General features: G+C 40.0%; 1 protein-coding gene across 3 annotated transcripts in view; it reads left to right on the top strand.

Annotated features, from left to right (window-relative positions):
- Positions 1 to 16,664, top strand: part of taf1a (TATA box binding protein (TBP)-associated factor, RNA polymerase I, A) — a 31,885-nt gene extending 15,221 nt beyond the window's left edge. Inside the window, exons 8-12 of one of the 3 annotated variants that reach the window (XM_072265189.1) lie at positions 859 to 1,017; positions 3,555 to 3,621; positions 4,674 to 4,797; positions 8,737 to 8,891; positions 10,074 to 16,664. In XM_072265189.1, coding sequence (XP_072121290.1) covers positions 859 to 1,017; positions 3,555 to 3,621; positions 4,674 to 4,797; positions 8,737 to 8,891; positions 10,074 to 10,189 — 621 coding nt within the window. In that variant the 3' untranslated portion in view covers positions 10,190 to 16,664. The remainder of the gene's footprint in view (positions 1 to 858; positions 1,018 to 3,554; positions 3,622 to 4,673; positions 4,798 to 8,736; positions 8,892 to 10,073) is intronic. The other 2 variants (XM_072265188.1, XM_072265190.1) reach the window with 2 other exon arrangements.
- Positions 16,665 to 25,490: the final 8,826 nt, after the last annotated feature.

The following is a 25,490-nucleotide window of genomic DNA, read 5'->3' as shown; positions in this document are numbered from 1 at the left end:
AAAATGGGGAAGACATTTTTGTTTTATTTTAGTGTAGGGTTGAGCCAAAGAACAAGCAATATTGACTGACCTCTAATTAACCATTTCCATTAAATTATTTGGTTCAATCTGCACAACCTTAATCACTATCTCAGTATAGTAACATGATGTCTACTTCTCAGTACAATGGACTATATGTTCATTTATTCTGATTGTTTCTTGTAAAAAAAATGTGCATAACTTATGCTTATTCTTGTGATCGTTGTGTATCTGATGATGAGCCTGTGATGCTGCTGAAAGTAATTTTTCTCATTGCACCCATGCGTGCTTGTGCATACGACAATAAATTCAACTTTGACAGGGGTTTGGCCAGCTTTATTTTGATCTGATGGACCATGTACCTTTGGGTTGATCAGCCCTTTGGGTGTCAAGTTCAGAAAGCAGATCACTTTTAACCAACTAGTTCAATCTACTGCAATACCATTTTGGGTAGCCAGCCAAATGTTTGCACTAACCAAGAGTAATTTAATTTTGTTTGACAATCATGAGAAAATGTATCCCTGATTTTGAGATGTTCGTTTGAACATTCTCTCTGGTGAGTCTCTGCCCTCCATCTCTTTGACAGATTCTCAACCTTGATTGTTCTTTTATGAGATGTCGAATATTCAGTGTAGGCTGTCTCCCTTCCAAATATGCAACACTTTTACATCACAAACAGAACCAGATTACTCAACTGGTTAGGTGAATGTTACCTTGTCAAGAACAATTATGAAATGTTCATGAGCTGACATTTGGCTGATGTATCTTTACTTGGAATTGAATATCTACAGAAAGTGCATTATTCATAAACACTCAATAACATGTTGCTTTTTATTTCAGCTGCTTGACTTCTATGATGGATTTGAGGAAGCCCTAAAAGTGCTGAATGATTATGCTTATGACAGCAGATTCCCTCCAAATCCAAATGCTCATGTATATTTATACGAGTTCCTGAAGAGACACGATAGCTCACCTAAGAAGCTGTTGAAAGTACTGAGGGTAAGAGTCGTGTATCCAAAGTCTTTGCTGTAGTTCAATATTAGCAGTGATTTATTTTACCTCTAGATTGTACTCTGAGTTTGTTCTCTTCTGGCATAGAAACAATACTTCCTCTTTGTCACAGGTTTTGTGTTGAGTCAATGCTGTCTCCTGTTCATCCATGTACAGTACTTGCCTGTGAACTTTTAAGCACTGTCTTTAGCCTCTTCTACTTGCATTCAGAGCTCTGGCCACTACATCGGCAATAGAGGACAGGACAGGGATAATTGCTTGTAGTTCTTTACTCTTGTGTGTGGAATGATAAGTTCATACAGAACAAGAAATTCTGCAAAATTTAAGTCCTAGGATTGTGAATTGGGGTGGGGGGGGTGGTCTCCACTTGGTGATTTAAATTGACAATAGACCTATTTGGACTACAAGCACTGACTGAAAGTACTTGTGTATACAAGTTAAAACAGGTCAGTAAAGCTACCTTTGTTTTAACAATTAGGATTTACTTAAAATAGTTCACCTGTTCAGTTTTGGAGGTTTACTATTGTGTCTCCTTGTGCCAGTGTTAGAAGGCCTGCATTTGAAGCCAGCTGGATTAATTGGGCCAGGATGTAGTTGGCAGTTCCTTAAAGAACCATCAGCTAACAAGAATGCACTGGTCATTAATGTCCAAACTTTGTGCTCACCCGTTGCATCTCACAGATCAGCATCAACGTGCAGGTCAGATGCAACTCTGCTACTGAGCAACACACACAGAATACTGGAGGAACTCATCAGATCAGGCAGCATCTATGGAGGGGAATAAACGGTTGATTTCTCAGGCTCAGACCTTCATTAAGACTGGAAATTCAGGGGACTCAGAAGCCAGAATAAGAAGGTGGGGGAGGGAGATGAAGTAAGAAGCTGGGAGGTGATAGGTATAAGAGGTAAAGGGCTAAAGAAGAATGAATCTAATTGGAGAGGACATAGATCAAGGAAGAAAGGGAAGGAGGAGGGAAACCAGAGGGAGGTGATGGGCAGGTGAGGAGAAGATAATGGGTTAAAAGGTAATCAGAATGGGAATGGGGGGGGGGGGGGGAGGAGGAAAGGGGAGAAGTTACCAGACGTTTGATGTTTGTGCCATCAGGTTGGAGGCTGCCCAGATAGAATATGAGGTGTTGCTCCTCCAAACTGAGTTTGGCCTTTTCATGGCAGTAAATGAAGACGTGGATAGGCATGTCAGATGGGAAGTTGAATTGAAATGGGTAGTTTCCTTTTGTGGCAGACAGAGTGAAGTGGAGTCCCAATATGCATTGAGTCTCACAATGTAGAGGAGGTTGCACTGGGAGGTTCAGATGCCCCTGACAGACTCTGAGGTGAAGTGGCGAGGGAGGAGCAGGTGCTGCAATTGTCATGCTTGCAGGGACAAGTGTGAGGAGGGAGATCAGTGGGAAGGGATGAGAGAACAAGGGAGTCACCTGGAGAGCAGTTCCTACTGAAATTGGACCGTGTAGGGAATGATGTGCTTGGTGGTAGGATCCTATTGGAGATGGCACAAGTTATGGAGAATGATGTGCTGGATGTAGAGGCTCTGGGGGAGGGAGGCAAGGAAAACGGGAACCCTATCCTTGTTGTGACGGCAGGAGAATGAGGTGAGGATGAATATGCGGGAAATGGGAGGGATATGGGAGAGGGCAGCATCTATTGCAGTGGAAATGAAAAATGAGGACATCTTGTGTTCTTCATTGGAAAGACTCATCTTGAGAAAAGATGCGGCAGAGACACATCTCAGTTCCTGTCTCTCTGCCTCAATATTGGTTGTTTATTCCCCTCGATCTATTCTTGCTGCGTTCTTCCAGCATTTCATGTGTATTGCTGAAGATTTCTAGTATCTACATCATGTGTTTAGAACGCTATTACTGGAACCATTACTGAATGCAGCAGCAAAGATCCTGAGAGATTGGATGTCCTGAAAGGTGTTTAATTGGGTAACCAGCCATAAAATAAAAAAAATTTAAAAAAAAATAAATAATTAGTGGGTTCTGGACTCAAGGTCTCAGAATCTGTAAAATTCAGGCCATATTGTGGCTCCCCCTCCACTCAGCTTTACAAGACAGCCAAGGAATCCAGGCCTGGAGGCAATTGATCCCATGGAATCACAAAGGTAAGTACTGTCATCGGGTAAGGGGGCTGGTGAGTTCAGGCAGTGAACAGCACTGGGAATGACCCAGCCCATGATATCTCCACTTCTTTTCTGCCTGAACATCCCTTACCCAAGGACCTGGATAATTTACTTGAGTGAATAGCTAGCAGTTTATTGTCTTTCCTGATCATTCATTGGATTTGGCCATTTCTGTGAAGTGTATTGACTATAGAGTTCTATGTTCATTGAGAAGTAATCATTTATTCTCTCAAAGCTATTAACAAATCAGACATTCATTCGTTTTTAGTCTCTCCATCATTCTCCTTCCCTGCAACCTAAACCTATTTGATTTCTCATCCTTTCGCAGTCATAATGAAAAGCCAAAACTGACAGGTTTGCTGAATGTTTTTTGTTGACTTTCCAGGTGTTGTATCATCTGGTTCCTTCTCATGAACTCATGTTGGAATTTAATTCCCTGCTCCTGAAGTCAAGTAAGTAGACGTCATATCTTTTTTTTCTCTTCATGGTTATTAAACACCATTGGAGTATTATCTGCTGAAGTGGGATTGGCTGAGGCAATTTATCAGGGTAGTGCAAATGGAATTGGGTTTAGCTTACAATGTTGATCACTGTTCAAATGTTCTGTGTACAGAAATGGTCTATTTTTATAAATTCACTAAATCCTGCATTGCATTATACAGCCAGGGAGTAATTTTTCAAATGCAGTCAATGTTATTTACCAGGGATAACAACTGGCATTTGTACAGTCTGGTCCCACTCACGGTAAATGAATCAAAAGTAGGATGGCTTACTTCAGATGCTGTTGTCTGAGTAAAGGGTGATGACCAGAGCACCCAGCAAAAAATATGGAATAGTAACAGAACCTGAGCATAGAACCTTCTGAAGATGACAAATCTGATTTTTGACACATTAACACCATTTTCTGCTTTTACGCTGTTTTTCATAACTCAATTCCCTGAAGTCCATTCATATTTTAAGGAAACTTATTTGAATATTGTAATTCAGTATTTTGTAAAATAGCTCAATTTTAATGTCTTATTCATATCTCCTTGTGATGTTGGAGAGGGAGGCATTCAGCCCATCAAGACCATACTGGCTCAAAGAGAAATTGCATCAATTCATTGCCTTACTTTTTTCTCTTTCTTATATCCATCAACTGCTCCCAGAGTTTGTCCCACTCACCCATTCCAGGGCAAATTTGTAGTAGACAAGTTGTTAACCAACTCACTTCTTTGACAAGTGGAAGGAAACCGGAGTTCCTGAGGTAAAGCACACAGGGAGAACATGCAAACTCCCCAAGGACAGCACTGGACATCAGGATTGGGCATGGGCTGTTGGATCTGTGAGGCAGCAAAACTATTTGCAATGCCACTGTCTGCTCTGCACTGAAGTGTCTAGGACTTGAAGCCCTGATCACCTGAGTAAAAGAGCGGGTGGTAGTCAATACCAAATGTAACTTGTTAAGTGAAATCTAACATGGGTGCAACCACAGACCTACTTCATGTAGTTTTGTTCTTTTCAGAAAAAAGTTGTCATCATAAGGAAGGCCTCAGTGTTCTCTTCTGTCTGCTGGATTTCCCCACGTGGAAAGAAGACTGCAGCACATGGAAATGTTTAATGAAGCAAATGAAGAAAGCTATAGCCCAGTATGTACATTTGCAAAACATCAAGTATTTTTCACTTCAGTCAGTTCAGTCAATAAGCTTCTCTCAATTGGCAAATTGCCATATAATTGACCCTGCTGTGGGCCTTAAGAGAGTAATAATAGATCAAAAACACAAACTTCCTGATTGCTGCAAATGATCTTGTATCTGTTTCTTAAAAAGCGTGAAATCTTGAAGTGCTAGATCTTTGGAGATGGTTCATCAGTGTTTTGAGCTTAATCCTGCTGGGTGAGTTCTGCCCTCTGGGTAGTAATATGAAGGCTGACTTTGAGATGATTCACTCCTTCCTCAACTTCTGTCTAAAATCTGTCTGCCATCTGTGGAAAAACTTGCTGTGCATCAAATATATTTCTGTTCTCGAGTCACCTTCCATCGTGTTGTGTCCAGCATCTGATATTTCAAATGAGTTAAATTAAGTATCGAGTGCAATTTGTGGGTAAGCATAGTAAGGGATTCAGGATCCAAAGGAGTTTTATATAGGTTAAGTACTCCTTATCTGAAATGCTTGGGGTGGGAAGGTTTTTGGATTTTGGATTTTTTCTCATTTTGGAATATATAATGAGATAACTTGTGATTGCCATCATTTCTGACTCTGAATTTATGTGCTACTGGTAAGCAGACTTTGTCTTACACCTACATACTGATGCAGCCTTTCAGCATGTTAGATTTTCATCAGCAGCAATCTTGGCAAACTCATCAATGAATTTCTCTGCTGCTTCATGATCAGCAGGTGCTTTATCACCACAAATCTTAAAAAATTAATGCTCTGCCTTTTGTTCAATTTCTGCAACCTACCTGAATATTCACAATTACCTTCAATTTTCATTTTGTCATAAGAGATCTGCTTATCTCTTGATCAGCATATCGCTAAGTAGTGCTAGTTTTTTTCCAGTGCTGACGATCCACTCTTTCAATACACAATTGATATCTTTATTTTCTACTTTATGCAATGTTTTCCTATTTTTCATTAACTTCTGTTCATTAGATGTGTGAGATCACTTCTCAGAACTGTTTGATCTATAGAGATCTGTGCATTGCCTGGGAATCTTCCTAGTGCCTTGTGGAATTTTCCGTTTGTCATGTCATGCCAGCTCAAAAAAAATTCAGATTTTGAAGATTTTTTGATTTTGGAATTTTGGGTAAGGGGTACCCAACCTGAGTAATCCAAAATTGAAATTCTTGTGTAATATGCTGTTGCAACCCTTGGCTTTCAGCACACCTATGTAAACAGTGGATGAAGAGGGTCAGAAAAGAAATAGGGTGATTGTTAGGAATTTTAGATGAACTACACAAGACATTCACTCTAATGGATGAAGTATTACAGGGAAGCAAATTTTTTAGAGGGTTAACTATTGTAAGTATGACCAGATAAGTAGGAGCATGATTGTAACTATTTTATTAGTGTTAATTAAATTACACATTTGAGGTGACTACTTTTGCAGCTTTGGCCGAGTGCATTCTACAGCTTCAATGCAGCAGTGAAACTTATACTTTATTGTCGCCAAACAATTGATATTAGAGCGTACAATCATAGTGATATTTGATTCTGCTCTTCGTGCTCCCTGGAGTATAAATCAATAGTAAATATTAAAAATTTAAATTATAAATCATAAATAGAAAATGGAAAAGGGAAAGTAAGGTAGTGCAAAAAAATCGAGAGGCAGGTCTGGATATTTGGAGGGTATGGCCCAGATCCGGGTCAGGATTCGTTCAGCAGTCTTATCACAGCTGGAAAGAAGCTGTTCCCAAATCTGGCCGTATGAGTCTTCAAGCTCCTGGGCCTTGTCCCGGAGGGAAGAGAGACGAAAAGTGTGTTGGTTGGGTGGGTCACGTCCTGCCAGCTGCTTTGAAAAATAAACTCAATCTTTTCCGTTAAAACAACAATACGAAAGATTTTGTGATATTGTGCATGGATTAGTATAATTGGCAGTTGATCTTGTATGTCATATTCTTGCAGACGAAAAGATAACCTTTTCTGCAGTTACAGTGGCATGCAAAAGTTTGGGCACCCCGGTCAAAATTTCTTGCTGTGAATAGTTAAGTGAGTAGAAGATGAACTGATCGCCAAATGTCATAAAGTTAAAGGTGAAACATTCTTTTCAACATTTTAAGCAAGATTTGGTGTATTATTTTTGTTTTGCACAATTTTAGAGTGAAAAAAAGGAAAAGAGCACCATGCAAAAGTTTGAGCACCCCAAGAGATTTGAGCTCTCAGATAACTTTTACCAAGCTCTCAGTCCTTAATTAGCTTGTCAGGGTTATGGCTTATTCACAGTCATTGTTAGGAAAGGCCAGATGATGCAAATTTCAAAGCTTTATAAATACCCTGACGACTCAAACCTTGTCCCAACAATCAGCAGTCATGGGCTCCTCTAAGCAGCTGCCTAGTACTCTGAAAATTAAAATAAATGATGCACACAAAGCAGGAGAAGGCTATAAGAAGATAGCAAAGCATTTTCAGGTAGCCATTTCCTCCGTTCGTAATGTAATTAAGAAATGGCAGTTAACAGGAACGGTGGAGGTCAAGTTGAGGTCTGGAAGACCAAGAAAATTTTCCGAGAGAACTGCTGGTAGGATTGCAAGAAAGGCAAATCAAAACTCCTTTTTGACTGCAAAAGACCTTCAGGAAGATTTAGCAGACTCTGGAGTGGTGGTGCACTGTTCTACTGTGCAGTGACACCTGCACAAATATGGCCTTCATGGAAGAGTCATCAGAAGAAAATCTTTCCTGTGTCCTCACCACAAAATTCAGCGTCAGAAGTTTGCAAAGGAACATCTAAACAAGCCTGATGCATTTTAGAAACAAATCCTAGGGACTGATAAAGTTAAAATAGAACTTTTTGGCCGCAGTGAGCAAAGGTATGTTTGGAGAAAAAAGGGTGCAGAATTTCATGAAAAGGACACCTTTCTGACTGTTAAGCACAGGGGTGGATCAATCATGCATTGGGCTTGTGTTGCAGCCAGTGGCATGGGGAACATTTCACTGGGAGAGGGAAGAATGAATTCAATTAAATACCAACAAATTCTAGAAGCAAACATCACACTGTCTGTAAAAATGCTGAAGGTGAAAAGACAATGGCTTCTACAACAGGATAATGAACCTAAACACACCTCAAAATCCACAATGGACTACCTCAAGAGGCACAAGTTGAAGGATTTGCCATGGCCCTCACAGTCCCCCGACCTAAACATCATTGAAAATCTGTGGATAGACCTCAAAAGAGCAGTGCATACAAGACGTCCCAAGAATCTCACGGAACTAGAAGCCTTTTGCAAGGAAGAATTGGTGAAAATCCCCCAAACAAGAATTGAAAGACTCTTAGCTGGCTACAGAAAGCGTTGACAAGCTGTGATACTTGCCAAAGAGGGTGTTACTAAGTACTGACTATGCAAGCTGCCCAAACTTTTTCTTCAGGCCCTTTTCCTATTTTGTTATTTTGAAACTAAAAGATGGAAATAAAAAAGTAATCTTAAAATATTAAAGAAATATGTCATCCTTAACTTTATGCCTTTTGGAAATCAGTTCATTTTTTACTCGCTTAGCTATTCACAGTAACAGAAATTTTGACCGGGGTGCCCAAACCTTTGCATGCCATTGTATATCTGTTTCTCATTTACTTCTGTTAGGCTGAAGCTTGAAAGTATCTTTCTGACTTTGTGTTTCTTCGCTAAAGATCTGTTGGCTTCATGCATTGTAGTAGGCATAACATGTCAATCTTCAGAATAACAATGTATAGTAATTTTTATCAATCTGCAGTCATTAGTTGCTTACTGAAGGAAAAATTAAAAGAATTGTTGTTTGCTCTTGGCAGTCCTCTTTGGCTCTCATTCATTTTACTATTGTGAAAGAAACACTTGAATTTTAAAATAATTTAAATGTTCTGGTTTTTGATTATACTTAAGGTGGCTTTTTTGTTTTAGGGGTTACTCAGACTGGATTAAAGAGCAGTGGGAGTCACGACAAGATTGGTGGCCTGCCTTTCATTTCACCCAGTATCGTGCACGTAAGGATTTTGAAGAAAATGATACCAATGCTTACAGGAAAGCACTAATTGCAGGAGTCCTAATGGGCAAAGGTAAATCAAAGCTTCACTGAGCTACATTAGCTTTTTAAAAGGTTACTTAAAACAATTCAAAATGTAGAATTGTGCAATAGTATAATTGTATGTTTTTGTGAAAATATGTTTTCAGTTGTACAGCATCACCTTTTTTTTAATTGTTCTTAAAGGAGTTCAATGTGTAAACTAATAGAATTACACTAATCCTTTGGAATTTTCTTCCCTTTTGGATTCTTCAGGAGTCTGTTCTTGGAATGGCAACTAGTTGTTGTACTTTACATTTGAGTTTAACATCACCAGGAATGTGTTTTTCAGTAAGATTACAGACTTTGCTGTTATTTGATAATCTGAATGACTGACCATGGCATTTTAAAAATTAAAAATCTGTTTTTCTTTTAAAGTCAGTACTTCTTTTATGATAGCAACAGTCTGACGTAGTAGGTGAGTTTGAAAAGAAAGATATTGCAGAAGACAGATCCATTTAAGAAAAAAATGAAGGCATTCCACCAAATGAGCCTAGATCTTTGCATGAATGATGGAATTTTATTTTACTAGGATAATCTGTCCGGAAGTGATTTATTTATTTATTGAGGGTGCTTACGGGAAACCTAAATTGACTAGTCAAGTTTTGACTGCTGCTTCCATCAGTGAGAGAACTCTGCAGAGCAGCTTTGAATATGTGCTGCTGCCATGCAGGTAGCCCCAGGTGAGTGACAGATCCACAACTGCACAGCAATGTTGGAATCCACTAGTCCAGTGGTTCTCTACCTCCTTTTGCTCATGGCCCACTTGTAACTTGCACTTATCGGTGTGGCTCCCACCCTCCATAGTTGCTAAAGTTTTTTTTGTCAACTGTACTAATTATTCTGAAAGATGAGCTGATTGGTTTTTGACCTGGAACATGAAATCGTTCCCACCAATGCTGCCCGACCTGCAAGGTTCTTTTATTTTGTGAACGAGACGTGCGCACACACACACGTCTCAGCAAGCGTGTGCGGTGCCATCTAGCTTTGTGTGGAGTCTAACAGTGCAGCACGCTGACAGACTGACCAGCTGGAAAGTGTCAGTAACTTCAGGACTCTAGCATATATATGACCGCGCACTGAATTGCTGAGCAAGTAAGTGTTGACAGTTCAACAGTAGTGGCTAAACTCAGCCCAATATGTCTAAGCTTTGCTGCTGTTTTTGATTCCCATTCAGGTTGCAAATATTTCATCACCATATACCAACTGGGACGTAAAGTTCAGAAAGCAAAATTGAAGAAAATGAAGCAATATGTAAAAGATCACAGTCTGCTGCAGCTGAACGGACATTGACTTGAATAAGCCTGCCTGCTGTGTCAGCTGTGAGATTATTCTTGTTTATTTCCAGCTTCAACAAAGCTTGACTAATTTTGCCAAGGAGAGAACACTTGGAACTGACTTAACTGTTTTTCTTTGGGATCCTTCTCAGAGCTGAAATAAAAGTGGGGGGGGGGGGGGAGCCAGGGATAATATGGAGTGGAAATGCTGAAGGGAGGCTGACAGCTGTGGGAAGGTTGAGAGATTTCCCACTGATCATCTCCACTCTGAAGCACACTCTGAATATTTTTCAAGGTGCCAGTATTGTACAAAAGTGCCAATGGTCGAAGTATTTGGAAATATTGTGCTTTGCATAATATAGCTGTAAATGTGTGGTGGAATTAAAAACTTTGTATTGTAATATATCTATAAATGATACAACTATGTAATGTTGAATCTACAAGAGAGGATTTTTTTTTGTTAATAAAATGATGGTGCTGCTCTGAAATGATCAGTCTTCATTTCCAAAAATGGCTGCTACCTTAGTCAGAAATGGGAACCCTGCAGCTGCAATGAATTAAAGCATCACCAGTTTTGACCTAAACTAGTTGTTATAAAAAGTGAATATTTATTGTCAGCACTTAACTAATTGAATGTTATCTTTAATAACTAGAGCTCGTCAATATGTAGCTCTTTGCTACAAGCTATGCACATATTTAATTGGACTCCATCTGCATATTTGAAGTGGTCAATGTAGTTCAGGGTACCAGACCTTTCACTTACTTAAAGGACTTAGCTCAAGTTTGCCAGGCAACAAGGATGAAATTATTAAAGAATGAAAAAATTATAATTGGATTCCTTGATTACAGAAGAATAAGAAATGGTTTAAAGTATTTTGTCACAATCTGTTAGATGAACTAATTTTGTCTGCTTGAACTTTAGAGCTGGATTTGTAGCATTAATACCAGGGCTAGTCTGTTCAAAGGATGCTTGGTCATACAAAGTGTACTTTTCTCAAAAAGCAATGAATTACTTATTAAATGATCGATGCATCTGGTAATAATTTAACCTTTGGAGCCTAGCAACATTGTGGTGGTGAATATTTTTGTTAAATAATTCAGGATTATAGACTTGATTATTGGCAAAATGAAACTGGTATGTCCTACCCATATAAACCAAGGCAAGCCCAATAAAGCCAAACCATCAAACTACTCTCATCAGGAAAACAAATATGGAAAGTTATAAGAAGTGTTATCATGTTGTACATACTATATTTTTCTCAATGTTTCTCTACACAGTGTGCCCAAGGCCAGTCATTCTATTTAACACAGGCTTGATCCAAAATAACACTTAGTGATTTGTGGTTACAAGTTCAGAATATTGATCCCTGATCGTAAGTCAACACTATAATGCGAGGGGTATCATTCAGTGTAGACTTCTTTTAAATCTCTACTTTTTAGTAATTTGATACATGAAACAGTTTACTGGGTCATTTCTTAGGGTTGTTAAGTGTCCTTAGAGTTGAAATCATAAAAGAGGTGAATTAGGAAGGATGGCTAGATTTATTTTCTAAGAATGCTAGTGGATTAGAATAGAAGGTCAATTCATTGAGCAAAATGTTCACAATTTAGCTGCTGACAGCATGAAGTAGACTCCTCATCTGATTCCCTGATGTAGTGTTTAAATATTCAGAAGTGATGTCATTGGGATATATTGATATGAATGTGAATTGAGAGCTAAGTTGCAAATGTGGAACTCGTAGGAAGTACGGCATACAGAAGCAATGTTGTTGATATATTGCAGGTTAAGGGCCGATTTCTAAATTATTATCCAGGCTTATGGCAGCCTGTTATAGAAAAGCTTTGGTTTTTATTTCCATAAGACAAAGGAGCAGAAGTCGGCCATTCGGCCAGTTGAGTCTGCTCCGCCATTTTATCATGAGTTGATCCATTTTCCCATTTAGTCCCACTCCCCCACCTTCTCACCATAACCTTTGATGCCCTGGCTACTCAGATACCCATCAATCTCTGCCTTAAATACACCCAATGGCTTGGCCTCCACTGCTGCCCGTGGCAACAAATTCCACAGATTCACCACCCTCTGGCTAAAAAAAATTCTTCGCATCTCTGTTCTGAATGGGTGCCCTTCAATCCTTAAGTCATGCCCTCTCGTACTTGACTCCCCCACCATGGGAAACAACTTTCCCACATCCACTCTGTCCATGCCTTTCAACATTCAAAATGTTTCTGTGAGGTCCCCCTCATTCTTCTAAGCTCCAAGGAGTACAGTCCAAGAGCCGTCAAACATTCCTCATATGTTAACCCTCACATTCCCAGAATCATTCTAGTGAATCTTCTCTGAACCCTCTCCAATGTCAGCACATCCTTTCTTAAATAAGGAGCCCAAAACTGCACACAGTACTCCAAGTGAGGTCTTACCAGTGCCTTATAGAGCCTCAACATCACATCCCTGCTCCTATACTCTATTCCTCTAGAAATGAATGCCAACATTGCCTTCACCACCTTCACCACCGACTCAACCTGGAGGTTAACCTTAAGGGTATCCTGTATGAGGACTCCCATGTCCCATTGCATCTCAGAACTTTGAATTCTTTCCCCATTTAAATAATAGTCTGCCTATTTATTTCTTCTACCAAAGTGCATAACCATCTACTTTACAACATTGTATTTCATTTGCCACTTCTTTGCCCATTCTCCCAATCTATCCAAGTCTCTCTGCAGACTCTCTGTTTCCTCAGCACTACCGGCCCTTCCATCTATCTTTGTATCATCAGCAAACTTAGCCACAAAGCCATCTATTCCATAATCTAAATCGTTGATGTACAACGTAAAAAGAAGCGGCCCCAACATGGACCCCTGTGGAACACCACTGGTAATCGGCAGCCAACCAAAATAGGATCTCTTTATTCCCACTTTGTTTCCTGCCAATCAGCCAACGCTCTATCCACGTATGTAACTTTCCCGTAATTCCATGGGCTCTTATCTTGTTTAGCAGCCTCATGTGCAGCACCTTGTCAATGGTCTTCTGAAAATTCAAATACACAACATCCACTGCATCTCCTTTGTCTAGCCTATTTGCAAGTATTTTTAAGAAAGGAGTGTAGTTTTTAAAATATGTATCTTGTAACTCAACAGTGAATAACACCCAAATTTGCTTGTTTTCCACTTGCACAAGTTGTAGTCCTTGTAGATTTCATTCATTGCAATGCTCTGATTAAACATTGCATAATTTGACTTTTTTTAATGTCAAATTAATTTCAAGCTTTATCCCCAGAAACAATAGCACAGAGTGTGGAATAACTATTATTTTTGGGTGTTAATTTGTCACTTTGAATTGCAGAATTGTAGAAGCAATTTACACTCGTTTGAAATCTCCAGTTTTGATGTGAAATCTCTGGGTTCTGGAATTGGATGATTACAGTTCGAGATCAACATGAATTTGCTCTTTTTTGTTACAACTGACCTGAAAAAAAACTCGTGTAAAAAAATAAATAAATAAAATAAATAATAATAATCTAATTTATGTGCAAATTACCTTTATCAATAAATTGCACTTGGACCAAATCCAATGTGATGTAAGGGGATACATGGGAGATCTGACTGGTAGTGTAGTGGGGCTTTCTGGAGTTTGGAATTCAATTTTGAGGCCATCTGTAAAGAGTCTATTTCTTCCCCTTGGAATGTGTTAGCTTTCTCTGGGTGCTCCACAATCCAAAGGTGTAGGTTAATTGGTCATTGTAAATTTTCCCACTGATTAGGGTTAATCGGGTATGTCGGGTTGCTGGGTTGGTGTGGCTTGAAGGGCCTCCTCTACTGTGTCGCTAACTAAAAATAAAATTAAAATATACACAGTAACTACAACATCTATTTAATATAAAATAGACATGTTGACACTTGATTCTCTGCAAAAAAAAGCTCTCAGAAATAAACACAAAATCATCACATAAATGCTTAGGATTCCCAGCAATCCAGAAGTTGTTTTTGCATTATTTATGGTAGTAATAGGGATAGACATCATAAAAATAGTATATTTTTGCCAGTGCTTGGTCCCATCATGTTTAAGGGTGTTGGCACGGCAGAAGTAAACTTCAAGTACTTGGTATCAGCAACAGCCACTAGTCAGAACTAAAGAATTTGAGATGTGTTTAACATGGAGCTGGAGCTGCTGAGACAAAATTAAAATAGACAACATCTGGGAGGGATGGAAAAAGTTAGAAACTACATTTATTTCCACAGGAGTTGTCTGATCAGCCAAACTTCATCTATAATAAATAAAGAGAAGGGCTTTACATATCTGGCTAGCCTAGATTTGAACCAATTTGAGATTTTGAGATAAGCAGATTGCCTTTACTGTTTAATCAAACAAACTATTGCAAAAAAAACTTTTTTTTAAGAAGAGCAGTCTTTCAGCTGGGCTGGTAGCATCTGCAGAAAGCTGCATAGTGTTAGTTTTTGTGCACTAACCTGATTTCTGGCATCTGCAGTATCTATGTGATAACATGAGTATCCCTATCATTGAAAGCTAATAAAATGAAATAGAGTGGAGCTTTACAATCTTGTAGCAGTTAAGATATAATTTGAAATGTGATTAAATATGCAAGACAATAATTATCTTTGAGCTGTGTTTTTATTTTAAAGCAGAAGGGTCTGATTTGATTTAAATGTTTGAAACAGAAAACCAAACCATTTAAAATATGGTATTTATTTCTTGAGTTTGGCTACTGCAGCCACTGCTGGAAGACATCTATGCAACTAGTTCCTCCGTGGTGTTTATGCAGGATGTTGGCAATACATCCTGTTCTGGCATATATTCAGAGCATTGGAGATTCATAATTTATAATTACTAAGCAAATCCCAAGATTATCCAGCTATTTAGCCCAGCAGCAACAACATCATGATTATCATATTAAAAAATAAGTTGAATACAAAGGATCTCTCCTGGGTCCTGCATGTAAGTGCCATTATAATGAAGGTATGGCAGCACCTCTTACTTTCGTCAAAGTTTGCCAACTTCAAAAGAGGCTGCAGGGGATTATATACTCAGCCAGCAGTTAAGTGCAAAGTTGTTACTGTGGCACCAACCCGCCAATCTATCTTGCTCCTGTATGCTGCTTTGTTGCCATCTGGGGTTCTACCAACAAAAATATTATCGTCAGCAAATTTAAAGATGGTGTTTGAGCTGTACCTATCCACACAGCAGTCGTGAGTATGGACAGAGCTGAGAGGTGAACTAAGCATGTATCCTTGAGGTGTGCTTGTGTTGAGCGTGAGCAAAGAGGAGATACTGACTGACTGTAGTCTCCCAAAAAGGAAGTGAAGGATTCAGTTGCATCTTTGGTTATATAAAATAGTCATAGTCATACTTTATTGATCCCAAGGGAAAAATGACTGAGGGATCCCTGGTGGGAAAGGAGACTGGCTCATAGTATTTTGATAACACACTCATGAAATTGGCCGGCCATTGTCTGCACATGCTCCTGTCTACATCAGTGAGATTGAGAGGGTAGAGAACTTCAAGTTCCTAAGAGTGAAAATCACCAGTAACGTGTCCTGGTCCAATCACAGAAGTGCCAAGGCCTGGAAAGCTCACCAATATCTCTACTTCCTCAAGAGGCTGAAGGAATTTGGCATAGCCCTTTCAACCCTTCCTAGTGTTTATCCATGCAGCAGTTAACTACCCCTCAACCATCAGACTCTTGAACAAAAGAGGATAATGACGCTTATTATATTTCTGGTGCTCTCACAGCCAATGATCACACTTTAAGGTCTCTTTATCTTGTTATGTCATAGTTTTGTTACATTGCAAATTATTTATATTTGCATTTGCAGAGTTTGTTGTTCATTGATCCTGTTTACAGTTACTGTTCTATAGATTGCTGAGTATGCCCGTAAGGAAAATGGATCCCAGGGTTGTTTGTGGTAACGTGTATGTACTCTGATAATAAATTTTACTTTGAATTTTGGATTGTTATCCATCCCTTCTGGATGCATAACAACTTGGTGTTGTAACTGCACTGCACGTACCAACAAAAAAAAATGGCAGTAACTTGTGGACACAACTCAGCACATCATGAAAACCAGCCTCCCTTCCATGAACTCAACTCTGTCTATGCTTTTCATTGCCTCAGGAAAGCAGCCAGCACAATCAAAGAACCCCAACCCACCACCCCCCCGGCATTTTCTCTTCGCCCGTCTCCCACCAGGCAGAAAATACAAAGCCTGAAAGCACGTACCACCAGGCTCAAGCACAGCTTCCAACTTATTTCCATAGTATGACAAATGGAATCTCGACCTCACAATTTATCTCATTGTGATCTTGCACTTTATTTTTTACCTCCACTGCACATTCTCTACAGCTGTTATACTTTATTCTGCATTGTTATTGTTTAATCTTGTTCTGCCTCAGTGCAATATGTAATGATTTGATCTGTATGAACAGCATACATGATAAGCTTTTCAGTATATGGCCATACATGTGACAATAATAAATCAATTCCAATAATTGCAAGTAGTGTGTCCTATTTAATCTTGTTTTTAATTTTGTCACAGTGGTGTTACTTATGCAACTTATAAAATGTATTTAAAATAGTCAAAAATATCATAAAGCTTTGATTTGTATTTTGTCTTTACTGCTGGCACTGTCAAAAGATGTTTCAGATATGAAAATACAGATGAGGAATATTAGAAAATGAACAGTGGTGCTAGAAAGTTTGTGAACCTTGTAGAATTTTCTCTATTTCTGCATAAATATGACTTAAAATGTGATCAAATCTTCATGTAAGTCCTAAAACTAGATAAAGAGAACCCAATTAAATAAATAACACAGAAAACATTATACTTGTTCATTTATTGAGAACAATTATCCAATATTACATGTACTTGTTGGAAAAAGTATGTGAACCTTTGCTTTCAGTAACTGGCGTGACCCCCTTGTTCAGCAATAACTTCAACCAAACATTTCCAGTAACTGTTGAGCAGTATATTGCACATTGGGCTTGGAGGAATTTTAGGCCTTTCCTGCCTACAAAATTGTTGCAACTCTGAGATGTTGGTGGGTTCTTTGCATGTACTGCTTGTTACAGTCAGAATACAGTCAGAGTTGGTTAGCAGACAGGAAGCAAAGAGTGGGAATAAACGGGACCTTTTCAGAATGGCAGGCGGTGACTAGTGGGGTACCGCAAGGCTCAGTGCTGGGACCCCAGTTGTTTACAATATATATTAATGACTTAGATGAGGGAATTAAATGCAGCATCTCCAAGTTTGCGGATGACACGAAGCTGGGTGGCAGTGTTAGCTGTGAGGAGGATGCTAAGAGGATGCAGGGTGACTTGGATAGGTTGGGTGAGTGGGCAAATTCATGGCAGATGCAATTTAATGTGGATAAATGTGAAGTTATCCACTTTGGTGGCAAAAATAGGAAAACAGATTATTATCTGAATGGTGGCCGATTAGGAAAAGGGGAGGTGCAACGTGACCTGGGTGTCATTATACACCAGTCATTGAAAGTGGGCATGCAGGTACAGCAGGCGGTGAAAAAGGCGAATGGTATGCTGGCATTTATAGCGAGAGGATTTGAGTACAGGAGCAGGGAGGTACTACTGCAGTTGTACAAGGCCTTGGTGAGACCACACCTGGAGTATTGTGTGCAGTTTTGGTCCCCTAATCTGAGGAAAGACATCCTTGCCATAGAGGGAGTACAGAGAAGGTTCACCAGATTGATTCTTGGGATGGCAGGACTTTCATATGAAGAAAGAATGGATGAACTGGGCTTGTACTCGTTGGAATTTAGAAGATTGAGGGGGGATCTGATTGAAACGTATAAGATCCTAAAGGGATTGGACAGGCTAGATGCAGGAAGATTGTTCCCGATGTTGGGGATGTCCAGAACGAGGGGTCACAGTTTGAGGATAGAGGGGAAGCCTTTTAGGACTGAGATTAGGAAAAACTTCTTCACACAGAGAGTGGTGAATCTGTGGAATTCTCTGTCACAGGAAACAGTTGAGGCCAGTTCATTGGCTATATTTAAGAGGGAGTTAGATATGGCCCTTGTGGCTACGGGGGTCAGGGGGTATGGAGGGAAGGCTGGGGCGGTGTTCTGAGTTGGATGATCAGCCATGATCATAATAAATGGCGGTGCAGGCTCGAAGGGCCGAATGGCCTACTCCTGCACCTATTTTCTATGTTTCTATGTTAATTAGGTCAGGACTTTGACTCGGCCTCTCCAAAACATGAACTTTCTTCTTTTTAAACCATCCTGTTGTTGATTTACTCTTGTCTTTCAGATCATTGTCTTGTTGTATTAACCAACTTCTATTGAGCTTCAGGTGATGGACTGCTACCCTGATATTTTCCTGCAAAATGTCTTGATACAATTTTGAATTCATTGTTTCCACACCGATGTAAGCTGTCCTGATCCTGAGGCAGCAAAGCAGCCCCAAGTCATGATGCTTATTTCACCATGCTTCACAGTTGGGATGAGGTTTTTGTGTTGGTGTGCAGTGCCCTTTTCCCTCCAAGCAGAGCAATGTGCATGTCTGCCAAAAAAAAAAACTTTCGTCTCTTCTGTCTACAGAACATTGTCCCAGAAGTGCTGTAGAACATCCAGGTGATCTTTTGCATTCTTGAGACATGCAGCAATGTTTTTTTGTTTTGGAGAACTGGTTTCCTCCATGGTGTCTTTCTATGAACACCATTCTTGTTCAGTGTTTTTCTTATAGTGGACACATGAACAGAGACTTTAGCAAGTTCTAGAGATTTCTGCAGGTCTTTTTCTGTTATCCTTGGGTTCTTTTTCATCTCCTTCAGCATTGCACGTTATGCTCTTGGTATGATCGTTGCAGGGTGCCCATTCCTAGAGAGAGTAGCAACAGTACTGAGTTTCCTCCATTTGTAAACAATTTCTCTTATGATGTACACTCTGGTCTTTAGAAATGCTTTTGTAGCCTTTTCCAGCTTGATGCGTCTCTACAATTCTTCTTCTAAGGTCTTGTGAAAGTCGTTTTGATTGAGGCATGGTGCACATAAACAGTTCTGTCTTGAGTAGAGCAGGCTCTGTCAGTAACCTGTCTTTGTGTGTCTATTTTAAAGGGCAGGGCACCTCTACAACCCACATCTCCAACCTCATCTCATTGATTGGAATACCTGACTCCAAATAGCTTTTGTAGCAGGCATTACCCCAGAGGTTCACACGTACCTTTTTCAACAAATACATGTAATATTAGATCATTTTTCTCAAAAAATAAATGAACAAGTATAACGTTTTGTATTATTTATTTAATTGGGTTCTCTTTATCAAATTTTAGGATTTGCATAAAAATCTGATCACATTTTAGGTCATATTTATGCAGAAATAGAGAAAATTCTACAGGGTTCACATTCTGAAAGGACAGTTGAAGAATTACTTTCAAGAGACAGAAAGAGAACTAACAATGCAGGGTGAGACCTTAGAATTGAAAAGTTCCACTACATATTGGATTAGATGAGGATATAGAACATGGGAGCCAAAGTTGAAAAACTGAAGGACAAGATCTTGGCTAAAGAGCTGGAAATGATTTGTAGAGGAGTGAATGGGACAGGATGTGAAAGGATTTATAGGGAAATTGATTTCAAGTCATGCTTAAAATGGTGTTGGAATGGAAGGGGATATATACAATATGATTGTGTTGTGGAGGAGGCAAAGCTTAAGAAGTCAATGCTGGATAGTGCTGGAAAAAATTAAGTTAGTAATGGTATTTATCTGGGCTGAGCACTGAAGGGTGAAAGCTGATATTAAAGAAACTAGGAGAAGTTGTCTTGTGATTCAAGTGTTAGTGGATTTGAAGTCTGATTCAGCCTAAGTGATCACAGGGAAAAGGGACAGGAGATACTAGCTAGAAGTAAACTAGTACTGTCAGTTGGGAAATAGGCAGTGAAATGCTGAAATATAATTGCAGGCAAGGAAAATAAAGAGTTTTATCTGAAACGCTGACTAAATCAAGATCAAAAGAAAATCATTAAATTTGTGGAATACTTTTAAAAAGGTAGGCAGACTAGGACTATCAAATTCATTTTAATCTACTTAAATATTTTGGTCTTAATGATTCAATTAATCATAGTCTAATGAAAGAGTACAAATCCATGCTTGTAAAAAGAAGCCTTAAAATGTTATGGAACTTTCTTTCTCACATTCACTTGTATTTATCTTGTTGGACATCTGTTCCAAGTAAGTGTAAATGCAAGCTAGCTGTAGTCATAATTCATTGTAAATGGACTCATTTGGTGCCAGAAAAAAATATATCTTGATTATTATAGTGTTTGTTGATGAACAGATGCTGTTCTTCCATGCAGAGTGTTGTTCCAATTTTCTTTCAGAACAATTTATGGAATTCCAGTTTATTAACAATATAAGAATCCTTAAAAAGAAACATTATTGAGCTTAAATATTGTTAATTAACATGGTTCTTTCTCAGCCAAAATATTTACATCTCACTAAACTAGTGAGATGATTTCTTAAGCTAAATTGTTCATTTAAATAAACTTCACTTTACCTTTCATATTCATTTCAGAATTAAACTTAACATGACAAAGGGAGAGTACTAAAGATAAATCTTTAGTCCATAGGCAGGTAAGTCCTACATCATCAATGGCGGAGGAATTCCTGGAGAATTTTCTTCACCTGCGAAGGCAGGAAACTGATTAGGAGGCATCTTGGTTTAGTGCAGGGGAGATTATGTCTCATAAATCATTGTTTTTTGAGAAGTTAAGCAAGAAAGTTGACAAAGGCAAGATGATGTTGCTTATTGAGAATTTTGGCAAGGTCCCCCGTGCTCAGTTGGTGCTGAGATTATTCCTTAAGGGATCAATAGTGTGCCAGTGAACTGGATCCAAAATTGGCTGGGTGATAGGCTGAGGAGGGTAGTGGTGGCTGGGACCTATGCTGTTTGTAATATTTATCAATGACTTGGATGATAATGTAAGAAGTATGATTAATGTTTGAAAACAACATAAGCAGTCGTATATAGTGAAAAGGGTTGTTTAAAGACAATGCCCTGTTTTATTAGATTAGACAGAAAGTGGGGCAGTAAAGCCCTTTGAGAGGCCAAATTTCAGAAGTGTATGGTAGGAACTTTAGAAGCACCAGGAATACTATTACAAGAATTATGGTCATATATCCTTAGAGTATAGTATAAAGACTTACCTCTGAAGTTCTAACCCTTATTGGTGCTTCCACATTGAGTTCTTCACCTCAGAAAAGAAACTCTTCCTAGGCATAAATTATTATCTATGTAACCTGCCTAGTGGCTAATCAAACAACAATCTTAACTGTTCTTATTACTACAATGTGAGACTTTCAGGCAATCTACCATAACACATTCCGGTTTACCCCCATGATAAACTCCTCTCTCCATTCAAATACGCGGAGCAAGGGGGCCTAAGGGGATGTTGGTGTGCATCATGGCGAACGATAACAAATGAGGCAGGTTGTAAGTCAACAAGAACCCAGGAAAACTGTATGTCATGTTGGGAGGTAGGAATAAGTGCAAAGGACTTGAATTTACTGGGGAGGGTGAAACACTGCTGAGAGGCCTATTAAGCGGTTGTAGCATCAGGAGTAGAACCACCTGGCACTCGTAACAGCTGCCTGTATGCCAACTCAGCCACAGAGGACTGTAGGTCCTCTCTTGGAGCTGTTCTGAGCCCCAGCAAGGTCCATGGGAGAGGATCAAGGCAGTACATAGACAATAAGACATAGGAGCAGAATTAGGCCATTTGGCCCAATGAGTCTGCTCCGCCATTCAATCATGACTGATCCTTTTTTTTCCTTCTCCTCAACCCCAGTTCCTGGCCTTCTTCCTGCAACCTTTGATGCCATATCCAATCAAGAACCTATCAATCTCTGCCTTAAATACACCCAACAACCTGGCCTCCACAGCTACACATGGCAACAAATTCCACAAATTCACCACCCTTTGCCTAAAGAAATTTCCCCACATCTCTGTTTTGAAAGGATGCCCCTCTATCCTGAGGCTGTGCCCACGTGTCCTAGACTCTCCCACCATGGGAAACATCCTTTCCACATCTACTCTGTCTAGGCCTTTCAGCATTCAAAAGGTTTCAATGATATCCCCTCTCATCCTTCTAAATTCCACTGAGTACAGACCCAGAGCCATCAAACATTCCTTGTATGATAACGCAAACAACAGGAATTCTGCAGATGCTAGAAGTTCAAGCAACACACGTCAAAGTTGCTGGTGAATGCAGCAGGCCAGGCAGCATCTCTAGGAAGAGGTACAGTCGACGTTTCAGGCCGAGACCCCTCGTCAGGACTAACTGAAGGAAGAGTTAGTAAGAGATTTGAAAGATTTACTAACTCTTCCTTCAGTTAGTCCTGACGAAGGGACTCGGCCTGAAACGTCGACTGTACCTCTTCCTAGAGATGCTGTCTGGCCTGCTGCGTTCACCAGCAACTTTGATGTGTGTTGCCTGTATAATAACGCTTATCGGTGTCCCTGATGCTCTAGGATGATGCCAGAGTTATTGAATGTATCGGCCATCGCAGTCACTTTGAAACTGCCAGGATTTTGAGAACAAAATGCCATTGTTCATACAAGCTGAGGCCCAATTTGCACTGTGAAAAATCACTGCTGACAACACCAAATATTTCTATGTGGTAGCGTCGCTCAGCAACTTCATGGCTGTGTGAGTGATGAGCCTACTAGAACACCTGCCTGAACATGATAAATACCAGTCACTGAAAACTCACCTTTTACAGATTTATAGACGATTGTAAGGGGGTTTCGTCTTTTTTGTTACTGCGGAGGTTAATTAAAACGGCTTCTTTATTATGTTATAATCGGGAATGCTTCTTTGTTATGTTAAGTACTGTGAAAGTCTCTAGCTAGACATTTGCTTGGGTTAATACAGATAGCAGGGTGCTATTAACCAATTAGGATAGTTGTTATGACTTTGGTGTATCTGGAAGATTTGTATGCACAGGGTTTTGGGGCAGAAGGCGGGATAGAGAGACACAGAGTGGCCCAGGTGCTGTGAGTCCGCTAACGGGGTCGGACCCTGAGCGGGGCGTTCGGCGAGGAGGGGAGACGGAGACGGACTCGTGTGGAGCGTCTGGTCGACAACCATTGTTGGTCCCAGGCGGACGGTCGAGGGGGTCCGAGGGGTCGCAGGGTGAAGAAGAAAGGTCCTGAGCTCCAACTGTTTGTGCACGAAGAGATTGAACTTTGATAAGTGTGGCGCCTTTTACTTTCCTTTTATATTTTATTCTCTATTAATTATATAGTTCCAGTAGTATCTATAAACTGTAAATAATTTAATCCTATCTGGTGTATTGTCTGTTATTTGGGCGGGGTGGGGTACATCACACAGCATCCACACAAACTAATTACCCAGTTTGCCGGGGCCGAGGGCTGTTTCCCTAGACGACAGCGAACCCAGCCACCCTGAGGGTGGCCAGGGGGGCTACACGATCAAAATGTAAGCTGTCCAGTCCTGTCATCAGCGATGCTAAGCCATCAGAGCTAATGGACCACATGCTGTTTTTCCTGTGATATCACCATCCTTGTTTTATTTGTGAAGAATTCTCCATGCAGCAAATGCCTGATCAATTTCACATAGCCCTTGCTAATGCACCCGCGTGGGACTTTAGGAAGCTTGCTAAAATGGCTGATTATCTACACTCAGCCAAGCAGCAGTGTTTTTACCACACTTGCTTTGCTACAAATGCTAGGAAGTGCCAACCACCTTTCAGCTTCGACAGTGCCAGCGCATCAGGATATCAGAGTATCAAACAGCAGTCACGGGCCTGTGGTTGGCTGATATTCAGTTTAGGGAAGCTAAAGTTTCTCTCCTGTGCGATGCCTTAACTGGTCTCCCTTGTCTAAAAGTGCGCGCAAACTGGAGGCGGACTGTTTTTAACTCCATTGCATTGGGGCTGAAGGCTCTCACAGAAACTGGTCACACTGAAGTTTGTGTGGGACGGCCTTGGAAAGGACTTGTGTGATTGGAGTGCAACCTGTGTGGAGAGCCAGCAGGCAAAAATTATCCACCATGTTCAGGCATCTTTGGCTCCTTTTGAGATCTCTGATCAATGGTTTGACCATGTTCATGTCAAACCATTGGCTCTGCAAAACCCCACCCCAACATGTGGTGATTTATGTTTAGAAAAAATGTAACAACTCATTTATTGAATTCCAAAAACTGAACACGAAATGTGGTAACAGAACTTTACACGATTACGTCATCATGTCAGACCAGCCTCTTAAAGTGAACCCAATGTCGATGGTTGTGAATTATGTATGTTTCCACCAACTAAATTAACCTGCAATATTAGCCAGGTATTGATATTCATTTAGAACACTTTGTATCTATGTATGGGGATTTAGCAGACCTGCTGCAGCCATGGTCAACGCAACTATGTTAGAGAGTTCATGTTGATGGTTATCAGAAAGGCAATGAGAGTTTTCCAGTTCTCACAGAGGAATATTAGAAGTGAATTAATGTTAGATACATGAGTATCAGAATGACTGTAGAATGGACCACTGTAGAGTTGAAATGGAGCTTCGTGACATATGACCTTTTGCCCTCCTGATTTCCTTCTGGAATACACTTCTACATCCCTTCTATTCTTCCAGGAATTCACTTGATTCTAGATGCCTGTACTTTCTGCTTTTACCTGGCCAGGGCCTCAATATCCCTTGACATTGAGGGTTCCCTATTCCTACCAGCCTTATGCTTCACTCTAACAAGAGCATGCACACCTTGAGCTCCCACTATCACACCCTAAAAATGCTCCCACTTGCCTGTCTTCCCTTTGTCCAAGACAAAGTACTCCACTCAACTTTTACAAGCTCTTGTTTTGTACTGTCAATATTCGCCTTGCCCCAATTTAAAATTTGAACCTGTGGACCAGTCTGTCCCTTTCTATAACTATTTTACTACTAATAAAACTGTGGTCACAGGTCCCAGGGTGCTCTCCCACTGTTACCTCAGTCATTTGCCCCAGGAGTAGACTGAACTCTCCTTACTAGAGTCCCATTGCCCAAGGACATTTTCTTGCAGTCATTTGGTATCACCATGTGCATGACATAACCATACATGTTAGTTGAAGTTAGACCATAATAAAGTATGCATTCTTGTTCCAAAACCCTGATGCCTTCCTGAGACTTCTCGAAGTCAAAGCTTACCAGTACCACAAGATTGGTTACAGGCTGCCTTTAAATATACTACAAATAGCAACTGTGTGTGTGTGTACTCCATTTCATCAGCTGCAAGTGGCCAGCTCTTTATAGATAGAAGAGTCCCATGAGTCGAAACTGAGCAAC

The sequence above is a fragment of the Mobula birostris genome, chromosome 8 (genome assembly GCF_030028105.1).
Source record: "Mobula birostris isolate sMobBir1 chromosome 8, sMobBir1.hap1, whole genome shotgun sequence".
Classification (NCBI taxonomy): domain Eukaryota; kingdom Metazoa; phylum Chordata; class Chondrichthyes; order Myliobatiformes; family Myliobatidae; genus Mobula; species Mobula birostris.
Note: the sequence above shows the minus strand (reverse complement) of the source record. Positions and strands in the feature narration are given on the sequence as shown.